Below are 11,343 nucleotides of genomic sequence, written 5' to 3'. Positions count from 1 at the left end.
CCGCTGTGGGGCCCGCGCCCTCAGCGCTTGCGACCATGGACCCCCTGCAGGTGCCGGCCAGTGCCGCGCAGGTGGTGGGGCGGGAGGACATTTCTCCTTGGCCTGTTTTGGGGGTGGAGGGGGCTCCGGGTGGGGCCATGGCATCTGGGTCTGGGGAGGAGGTTTCTGCCACCATCACTGGGGCTGGCCTTACGGGGGTCACCACTGGGGGGGACGGGGGCCTGGGGGAGGTGGCCCCTATCGACCTGTCCACTGGTTCTAGGGCGGGCACGCCCGCCCCGGCTGGTCGGGCGGCGGTGGAGGCCACGGGGAGCTGGGCTGGTCGGCCCACCATGTTTCCTATGCCTGGAGGGCCCGGCTGGGCCCCGGGTTTCTACCAAGGGGGTTTCTTCCCCCCGGGGGCAGATTTTTATGGTTACTGCCCGCCCCCGCCACCGCAGATCTGGGGTGCTGCTTCCTGGGAAGAGCGAGCTAGAGGGGAGAGGATCTTGGAGCAGATTAGGGAGGCCAGGCGGGCTGAACAGTCCGGGGCCGGGGTGAGTGCAGTTTGGCACCGTGAGTATGATGAGTGCCCCTCCCCGACCTCTGAGGAGGAACGGGAGGCTGAGAAGGAGGAGGAAATCAGGAGGGTCAGGGCCAGGAAGTCTGTGGAGGACCCCCCTCCGCAGAAGGCTGAGGCAGGTGTAGGGACGGCCGGGACGGCTTTGAGGCCCGATGGTGCCGGGGCCCACTCAGGCTGGAGCGACCTGAGGGGTGGGAGGGGATCCAAGCCGGCGGCTGCTGGCAGAGCCCGGGGGTGCCTGGCGGAGCGCAAGACGGCTCCGAAACGCAGGACTGAAGTAGCAGGGCAGTCTGCGGCGGCTGTCCCTCCACCGAGGGCTCGGGCCCCTGCGGCGCATGTGGATGTGGGTGTGCAAGTTCGGAAGGGTGTGCAGAAAGGTGTGAAGAGAGCGGTGAAGGACGTTGAGACTGTGCGTGTGGATCAGGAACCGGTGCTTGAATTGGATTATGGCACGGAGAGTGATGACTTGGAGGAAGGGGAGGTGCGGGATGACTTGGTAGGCTTAGGGAGCGCTGCGGACAACGGCGACCTTGGTGTTTTACAGGCCCCAGCGTCAACGCGGACGAAGAATCGGACGACGGTGGCCCAGGTGCCGGTGCCCAGAGGACGGCCCGAGGGACGGACGGAGACGCTCACAGGTGAGGGTGCATGGTGGGCTGCCTGGGGTGATGGTCCCCGGAGCGGGGAGGGGCGCAAGAGGCCTTGCAGGTCTGTGGGGGTTGGTGATGGGTCTGTGCGGGGGGGGGAGAAGCCATCGGGCAGTCCTCCTGCGGAGGGTAAACAGGTGGACGGTAAGTTGGTGACTTTGGGGGTGCAGACGGACAAGGCTGGGGAGAAGGAGGACAAAGGGGGGAAGGTCCCGAAAAAGCTGCCATACATGGGGCTGGCTTTGCCGCTGGGGTCACACCTCTCGGAGAAGTTGAAAGAGAAGATTTGGAAACATGAGTTTGTGGACGTCTTTCAGTTGCTCCATAGGGAGGTGCAGGCGAAGGAGGGGTCCAAAGAGGAGGAGTGGGAGCTGACTCGGCACCCTAGGGTGCCGGTGACGATGGAGAATTGGACGTCGGCTTTCTTGATCTTTGCCAGTGTCTATTGCCAGAAGTATTTGGATAGGGCGATTGCGCTGTTTAAATACATGGATGTCGTTCGTAAGGCCCAGATGCAGTTCGGGGGGTTTGCCTGGCTTAGCTACGATGAGGAGTTTCGGGCTAGGGTCAGCGCGAATCCGGAAAAGTGCTGGGGGGAAGTGGATCAGGAACTTTGGATGCAGTGGATGGCGTCGTCGCACTCCACGGCGTCCACGCATACGGCCAGTGGCCTGCCGGTGGTGTATCGGTCTTTTCAGCCGCGTCCCGCCCAGGGTGGGGCGGGGGGAGGCTCTGTGCCCAGCACCATCGTCTCTGGGCAACAGTCCAAGCCTGGAAGTGTTTCCACGGGAGTCTGTTGGAGCTACAGCAGAGGGTATTGTTCCCGGTACCCCTGTAATTTCAAACACGAGTGCTCCAAGTGCGGTGGGAAGCATTCCCTTACCCAGTGTCTTACCCTTACCACGCCCTCGGAGCAGTGGAGGAACGCTAGGGGGCGTGGGCACCCTGGACAGAAGGGCGCCTACTCCGGTTAGGGTGGAGGCGATGGCCCCTTGGCTCTCTTGTTACCCGGATCGGGAGGCGGCTGCGCGGCTTTTCTGGGGTTTCACGGAGGGTTTTAGAGTGGGCTATCAGGGTCCTAGGGAGCGACGTTGGGCCGACAATTTGAGATCAGCGAAGGAACTGCCGGGTGTTGTGGCTGCGAAACTGCAGAAGGAGGTGTTGGAGGGCAGGGTGGCTGGCCCGTTTCCGGACTGGCCTTTGAGCGATCTGATCGTCTCTCCGTTGGGGGTGGTGCCGAAGAAGGAAGAAGGGGAGTTCAGGTTGATCCACCATCTGTCTTGGCCGGAAGGCAGGTCAGTGAATGACTTTATTGCGGAGGAGGACTCTAGGGTGCTCTATGCGTCCGTGGACGATGCGATCCGACTGGTGAGGGTTTGTGGTCCGGGGGCGGAATTGGCGAAATGCGACATCAAGTCGGCCTTCCGTCTACTGCCTATTCACCCGGCGGATTTTTCGCTCCTGGGCATGCAGTTTGGGGGGGACATTTACGTGGACAAGGTTTTGCCCATGGGGTGTGCCATTTCCTGTGCTCTCTTTGAGCTCTTTAGCACTTTTCTGCAGTGGGTCATGGTCCGGGTCAGTGGGTGCCGTGAGGTTACTCACTACTTGGACGATTTCCTCTTTCTGGGGAAGGCGGACTCCGGGGATTGCGGCAGGGCCCTGTCGCGTTTCCAGGAGGTGGCCTTTCATTTCGGGGTGCCTCTGGCGCCGGAGAAGACAGCTGGTCCTAGCTGTTGCCTCACTTTCCTGGGGATTGAGTTGGATTCGGTGCAATGGATGGCGCGCCTCCCTGCGGCCAAGGTGACGGAGATACTGGCATGCCTGGACTGGGCGGTGGGGGAGAAGCGGATTCCTTTGCGGGCAGTTCAGAAACTTCTCGGTTTTCTCAACTTTGCGTGTAGGGTAGTGCGGGCAGGACGGACGTTCTGCAGGCGGCTCGGCATGGCCATGTCGGGGGCAGTACTTCCACATCACAGAGTCAGGATTTCCATGGGAGTGAGGGCAGACTTGAGGACATGGATTACTTTCTTGCAGGATTTCAATGGTGTGTCCCTGGATTTTGATGAGGAGAGGGCGGTCTGGCAATGCCAAATTTACTCCGACGCGGCTGGCTCGGCGGGGTTTGGTGTTTTCTGGGACGGGAGGTGGTGTGCGGAGGTCTGGCCGGCTCCTTGGTTGAGACAGGGGAGGAGCATTGCCTTTTTGGAGTTCTTCCCTTTGCTGGTGGCGCTGGAGGTTTGGGGGGAGGAGTTTCGGAACAGGTCTGTGCTTTTCCATGTGGACAACATGACTGTGGTGGAGTTGGTGAATCATCAGAGGGCTCGGGACCTGAGAGTGCTGCGTCTGTTGCGGAGATTCATGTTGGCCTGTCTGCGCTTGAATGTGGTGTTTCGGGCTAAGCATGTCCCTGGAGCGAATAATGACATTGCGGATGCTTTGTCTCGTTCGCAGTGGCAGCGGTTTCGACGCCTGGCACCGGGAGCGGATACTTGCAAGACCGAGCTGCCGGCCGGCATCTGGGCTTGGGGGAATGAGGATGATTGGATTGGTGGAGGGTTCGCTGGCTGAAACTACGAGGAGGACATATCGTTTGGCATGGTCGGAATTTAGTGTTTTCATGGGCTGGAACGTGGACAGTGTGGTGGGAACTGAGTCTGATGTGAGGCAAGGGCTGAGACGTTTCGTGCTGGTTTGTGTGGACCGGGGTTTGTCTGCGGCTACGATCTCTGGTAAATTGGCGGGGGTATCTTTTTACTGTGTGCTGTTTCTGGGGTTTGATCCGACCAAGGATGTGATCGTGAGCAGGATGTTGCGGGGTTGGGGCAGGGAGCGCGGGAGTGGGGGCGGTAGGCTGCGTGAGGCGATCACTTTTGAGTTGCTGGTTCGGCTGGTTGGGGTGTTGCCGGATTGTTGTTACGACCTGGTTGAGGCCGGCCTTTTCCGTTTGTGTATGGTGTGGATGTTTTTCGGGGCTTTTCGGGTTTCGGAGTTGTTGGGTTCGAGGAGAATGTCTGGCCGGTTGTTCGAAGAGGTCCGGTTGGATGGGGGCCGCCTGGGGATTTGGTTGCGGTGCTCGAAGACTGACCAGTTGGGCAGGGGTAAATGGGTGTGGCTGAATGAGACTGAGGGCGGGGTGGTGTGCCCAGTTTTTGAGTGGAGGTCTTTCTTGAGGTCGGTGAGTGTGGAGCGGGGGGAGATTTTTGTTCATGCATCTGGCGCGAGAGTGACGGCGGGCCAGTTGCTGGCGGTGTTGCGCAAGGCTTTGCGGAGTCTGGGAATGGATGCATCTGGGTTCGGGACTCATTCATTCAGGATTGGGGCTGCGACAGCGGCAGCCAGGTTGGGGTGGTCCTGGGACAGGATAAGGAGGATTGGGCGTTGGAAGTCCCGCTGTTGCGAGAAGTACGTGCGGAAGTGAGGGTTGCCTGTCGGTTGTTGTTGAGTTTGTCGTTGTGTTCCTGTTTCTAACATCTTTTTCTTCGTAGGTTGCGTGGGTGGACCGGGCAGTAAGACGGTGACATGGATTGTTGGGCACTCCTTCGTGCATTGGGCATCCAAATATGCGGAGCGACAGGTTTACGGCCGTAACCTGGGACTGAAAGGACATTTGCACGAGGTACAATGGTGGGGCAAGGGTGGCATGCGATGGGGGGCACTACTGCCCTGGCTCGCGAAGATGGTCCCACAGAGGGGATGCCCTGATTTGTTGATCATACATCTGGGGGAGAACGACCTTGTGCAGCTGTCCGGTTTGGCTCTCTTGCAACTCATGCAACGGGATCTGGATGTGTTGAAAAGCAGGCTTGCAGGGACCTGCATTGCCTGGACGGAGTTGGTCCCCAGAAAAGTGTGGAGAGGGGCTATGAAGCACGGGGCGATCGAGAAGGCTCGAAGGAAGCTCAACAGGGCCATGAGACTTTACTGCGGTGACAATGACATTAAAGTAATTGCGCATGAAGGGATTCGACTTGCGGAGCCGTTAGTTTTTAGGGACGACGGGGTGCACTTGTCGCAGTTGGGCAATGCTTACTACATGATGGAGATGAGGGATGTGGTGAGCAAGTTGTGGAACGAGGCTATCTGGTGTCCCAGAGTGTGACGGCTGGCGAGCGTGGCGGACCGGGACCCCTTGGAGGGGGGGGTGGGGGTTCACTGGTTGGCGGTACTTGAAGGGACAAGGGGGTCAAGAGCGGGCACACCCATCCCTTGGGGGGGAGTTCTTAGGGGGGATAGAAGCGTGAATGGCAGGACGCAATGAGTGGGCTGGATGACAAAGGATTGAGGGGCAGGAAGAAAGCATGGTATGGAGCCTCTAGGGCTTTGTGATGAGGTGGAACGAGTGAAACGAGTGAGGGGGAGTGTGAGTGGGGGTTTTGATGTTATTACCTGTTTATGTTTACTGTTTTTGTACAGATTACGCAGTTTCTGGTCTAATAAAATGGCCTTTTACGCTGACACTGCGTGGTCTGTTTATTGCGCGATGCCGGGCCCCGGGGGAAGCAAAGTCGCAGACTAGTCTTCCCCCGGGGTCATTCGCGCTGATAGGCCAGGTAGGGGAAAGGGAGGAGTTAGGGGTTGGGGGGATATAGGCGCAGGGGAGGAAGGGAACTTCCTCTTCCTGCGCCTGGCACCATCGGGAGGGTCACAAAAGGCCACCCACCCACCCGGCAGTTGGAGGTGGTTTGTAGGGTTGGCGTTGGCGTTGCCAGTTTAGGCCAGAGCTGCGTTAGGCGGTACTTGAAGGGACAAGGGGGTCAAGAGCGGGCACACCCATCCCTTGGGGGGGAGTTCTTAGGGGGGATAGAAGCGTGAATGGCAGGACGCAATGAGTGCGCTGGATGACAAAGGATTGAGGGGCAGGAAGAAAGCATGGTATGGAGCCTCTAGGGCTTTGTGATGAGGTGGAACGAGTGAAACGAGTGAGGGGGAGTGTGAGTGGGGGTTTTGATGTTATTACCTGTTTATGTTTACTGTTTTTGTACAGATTACGCAGTTTCTGGTCTAATAAAATGGCCTTTTACGCTGACACTGCGTGGTCTGTTTATTGCGCGATTCACCATAGCGGACAGCTAGTATTAGCGTCGCATCATAATATCCATACGGGAGCTCAGAATATAAACTCGCGAGAGTTCGAACGATCTCACTAAGACACCCGGAAGTTAGTCGACAAGCGAGAGCAGGACAGACAATTTACACGCTAAAGGTGAGCATAAAAAACACATTATGCATTAAAGATTTGTTTTCTGTGCATTCGGGTTGCACCTAGGAACTTACTAAATTCGCATTCCATTATGTTTCAGGGCACGCTTGAGACTTACGTGAACCAGGTACTTCTTTACCATGTATTGCACGCTAACTGAATTAGGGACGTTTACTCACCACAACCCAATGTTTTACCGGTCATTAATACGATACTATATCTGTTTTATGATTCCTAGTGTGTATTTCAACATCTAAGCGTTTTCGAACCTTAAAGTATTTGGACACTCGATACACGTGAGTGTTTCGGCTTTTATTATTTTTATTATTATCATCGAACAGGGAACACGTCATACATATCATTTGAGCATGTAAATGCGAGAGTAGGAATAGAAACGTTCAATTATCAATTCCAAGTGAAGATAACTCTAAAACACTAGTAGTTTCACTAATGCCAGCAGGGACCTTTAGACATCCAATAATTGGGAAATACGATTTAATGTATATCGGACGTCACAGAATATCAATACAATATCCACAGTGTTGTATGAGATACATACTAAGTTTAGATTTCGAAAAGACAGAAATTGCATAGATAAAATGAATCTACATAGCCAAAGAATGGTGGCACACTCAAAAGTAAGACAGTGGTTAATGTATATTGGTGTATATTGAATGTAATCATGATGGATAAATTGATATATGTTCACCCATTTCTTTACAGAGGCCCCTGAAGAGGAGACACTTGTCTCGAAATGCATCGGGCCAACATGTACAACTATCGTCGAAAAGTGTTCAAAAAATGTGTATAAATGAAAGTAGCATTGTTAACGAGAATGTAATGATGAAAATTGCATTGGAATGTAAATGAATGAATGCGTTTTTGAACGAGAAAGAGTTCATAAAAAAGAAATATCAGAGCCAATACTCTTGAATAAATAAGAAAATTTCATAAATACTTTAAATGCGTATTGAAGAATCTTTATGATCTTTAAAACTTGAATAGGAAGACAAACATTTTCAGCTGTGCCTCTTGTAGGGTCGTGATATGCTATCATGTACCTTTGATTTCAATTATTACCACATGGCAGCCCTATGATACAAAAGTGCACGCTTAAGGAGACAACAGCGATCACAGTTGACAAGAAGGATCAGAATTAAACAAATCAGGTGTGCCAGTGGCCGCTACTCATCATTCTCAACAATTGTCATTAACATTGCCAATAGCTTAATCGTTAAATAAATGTCATTGTCATTTACAATGCCAATAGGCTAATCGCTTGCAAATGCATGACCTATTGCATTTACACCCACACAGAGCCACACACACAAAGCCACCCACACACACATACAGAGCCACCCACAGAGCCCCACACACCCACAGAGCCACACACACACACACCCACAGAGCCCCACACACACACACCCACAGAGCCCCACACACACACACCCACAGAGCCCCACACCCACAGAGCCCCCCCACACACAGGGCCACACACACACAAAGCCACATATACACCCAGAGCCACATACACACACAGGAGAGCAAGCACAGCGAGGGGGCAGGGAAGCAAGCACAGCCAGGGAAGCAAGCACAGCCAGGGAAGCAAGCACAGCCAGGGAAGCAAGCACAGCCAGGGGGCAGGGAAGCAAGCACAGCCAGGGGCAGGGGAGCAAGCACAGCCAGGGGGGCGGGGAGAAAGCACAGCCAGGGGGCACAAGTCCATAAATTTTACCTTTACTTGAATTTCACACACTCTTTGGAAATGAACGCACTCATCCAGCAGTTTCTTCTCCCCTTCACCCTCACTACCAACCTCTTCGGACGGTCACCAAGTTTTCAACCATTTTTCCATCGGCGGCTGGGCCGCGGGGCTCTATGGCTGCCAGGACTTCCTGGGAGGCGGGGTGGGCTCCCGTCCTCCCTCTCCTCACCGTCGACTTCCGCTTCGGGGCTCTCGAGACCTCCCCTGGTGCCGCGGGCGGGGCTCTCCTTCACCGGAGCCGCGGAGGGGAAGCACCAGGGCACAAGTCCATAAACAAGAAGAAAAACGCAAAATGGCGGCCGCAACTCCGAAAATTTCGTATTCGGGGGCGTGTTTTTGGCGTTCTGAGTGACTGATGATGTCACAGTCGAAAGAACGCAAAAAAACACGCCCCCAAATCCGAAAGAGACGGGGCTTTATTGGAATATCGCCTGTTTCCTCCAATGGCTGGCCTCCATTTAGGAAGCCAGCCAATGGAGGAGAGAGGAGGAGAGAGGCGGGTTCAAGCCCCCATACTCCAAATTAATAAATCTCCTCCCGGAGACTGCGCAAGCGCAGCCTTCGGTCCTCGACCTAAAAAGAGAACTGTTATACAGGCGGGGAGTCAGTCGACCCGGATGCGGGTAAGGCGGAACGTGAACGGCGCAAGCGTATAGCTGAAGTTGAAGTTGAAGTTAAAATATTCATAAAACGCACGATTACCAGGCGGCTCCTTGGCGCTATATTTGTGACAGGCTGGATAAATATACTCTGACGCTTTACCGACAGAGACTACACGCAGAAGGCGAAGGTCACAAGTCAGGGGGCTTACTGGCATGGAAACAATGTAGGGAGAGAGCCCCGCATTGACCACTTCATTGATAGCCGAGGGTGGGAGGCTTGTACACACTAGGGCGGGGCTATTGGGGGTGTTCCAGCGCCATTTACAGTGGGTATACACAGCAGACCCTGGAGTACCGCCGCTCTCACCCTTAGACTTGAAGGAGCTCAATGCTAAAATCACCGATGAAGAAGTGCAGGCAGCGCTTCGTGCTATGCCAGGAACCAAGGCTCCCAGGGCGGATGGGTTTCCTTTGGCTTTTTTGCAGGCTTACTCCCATAAACTTGTTTAGCCCCTAATACAAGTCTTTGAGGAGGCCTTTGAAGAGGTGGTTTTACTCTCGTCTATGCACAAAGGAGAAATTGTTATGCTTCTAAAGCCCGGGGGAACAATCAGGATCCCTCAGCATATTGGCTCCTCACAATGATAAATTCAGATGCTGAAATCCTATGCAAAGACCTTGCCACTAGACTGGCCCCCCCATATGACCTACCTGGTACACGAAGATCAATGTGGCTTCATAACGACCCTTAATACGAGCATGAACATCAGGCGGTTATCACACATACTGCATGAAGTATGACATAGAGATGAGGAACTAGCCCTAGTATCTATAGACCTGGAAAAGGACTTTGACTCTGTGGATTGGGGTACTTACTGGAGGTGCGCAGAGTTGCCGGATTTGGCCCAGGATTCAGGCGGTACTTGCCGATTCTATACACAGCGCCTAGCTCCAGGGTCCGGGTGAAGCACGCAGGTCAAGTGAATGGAGGCTGGGGAGGGGGACGCGGCAGGGCTGCCCGCTTTCTCCTCTGCTATTTGCTTTGGCAAAAGAGCCACTGGCGATCTGGGCGCATAGGGACCTGTCCTGTTGGGGAATTATTGTATGCGAGACCCCCCATGTTGTATCAATATATGAGGATGACACTTTGTTCTATGTCTCCTGACCCCAGGAAGCAGTTCTGAGATTGCTGCAGGTACTGGAGGAGTTTGGCGGGTGCTCTGGACTGCGCCAAACCGATTAAAATCTCTGATATTCCCCCTGGCTTGATTGGCAGGCCATGGCACAGAGTCACTTCATCAACTGAGCTTAAGATGGGAGACAGAACTCTTTAGATACTTGGACATACAGGTGGCAGGTGAGGACTCACAAATACTACAGCATAACGTCTATAAAACTTTGGAGGTGCTAAAGGGGTCAGTGGCCTTTTGTAACACTAATGTATAGACTAGCAATAGCTAAAATAGTAGTATTGAGTGTGTCGTGTACAAGAATGTTTATAAGCAAGTGTTTTATTCACTCCACAAGTGCCTTACAAGTCTCTGTCGTCTTTCTCTCAATTGTACTTTATCTAAATAATGTGCCTGATTTTGCTACCACTGTACCTTGTGCTTTGTTCTCAAAAACCAATAAACTTGATTATCAAAAAAAATGGTAGTATTGCCTCGCTGCCTCTACATGTTGCAGAACGTGTTGTGCCATATTCCCAGGCGTATTTTCAGGGCGCTGGACTCTATATTGAATGATCTGTACTGGGGCGGACGGCGCAGCAGGGTGTTACTTGCTACACTAAATCACACGTACAAGGAGGTTCCCAGATTGGAGCTATACTACTATTCAGCGCAACTACAGCACACTGCTAGGTTGTTGGCCGAGAGGGAAAATTGGGAAAAACGGCTACTCCGAGATAGTGTTCCAGTTGCTGACCTGCCAGCACTGCTCATGGGGGGAGCAGCTGCCTCAGATGCAGTTCCATATGTGGTGGGGCAGACGGCGCGCATTCGGCAAACGTTTGTGGAACGAATTCCGAAACACACCCTGTTCCACCAGGAATTGTCAATGTGGGACCTAGCACCAGTTAGGAGAGTGATGGCCAATATGTCATATTGGGCATGGCTGGAGGAGGGGTGCGACACACTCGCTGACTTGTACCCGGGCGAGAGCATTATCACATTTGAACAGGCCTGCAGAGATTTTGGACTCGGGCAGGGGCAATACCTACAATACGCTGCCTTAGCAAACATATTCAAAGTAGTATGGCCCACGTATCAATTGATTGTTATGTTATTTTGTTATCGGTATTTATTGTGCGCACAGCTGCCCCAGCAAAGGAGCGTCCTGGCGCATGACAAGGTGAAACACAACACCGGTAACATCAGGGCCAACGGAAAGAAGAAAAACAAAATTTAAAACAGAAAAGTCTTGATAGCCCTACGAAACTGTAGATGATCCTCCAGGAGTCGGATCTCAACCGGAAGGGAGTTCCAGATAACCGCCGCTCTCACTCGAAAGGAACGGCCACCGGCGCGGCAAAGCTTAAACCGGGGAACAATGGCAAGAGCCTG

General features: G+C 53.7%; 1 protein-coding gene across 1 annotated transcript; it reads left to right on the top strand.

Moving 5' to 3' along the window:
• Window positions 1-1,439: 1,439 nt before the first annotated feature.
• On the top strand, window positions 1,440-5,311 carry LOC144802402 (uncharacterized). The gene is made up of 2 exons (XM_078671809.1): window positions 1,440-1,710; window positions 4,698-5,311. Exons 1-2 carry the CDS (start codon window positions 1,440-1,442, stop codon window positions 5,309-5,311), a joined length of 885 nt encoding a protein of 294 aa, XP_078527935.1.
• Window positions 5,312-11,343: the final 6,032 nt, after the last annotated feature.

The sequence above is a fragment of the Lissotriton helveticus genome, chromosome 1_2, assembly GCF_964261635.1.
Source record: "Lissotriton helveticus chromosome 1_2, aLisHel1.1, whole genome shotgun sequence".
Lineage (NCBI taxonomy): Eukaryota > Metazoa > Chordata > Amphibia > Caudata > Salamandridae > Lissotriton > Lissotriton helveticus.
This window is presented reverse-complemented; position numbering and strand designations above follow the sequence as displayed.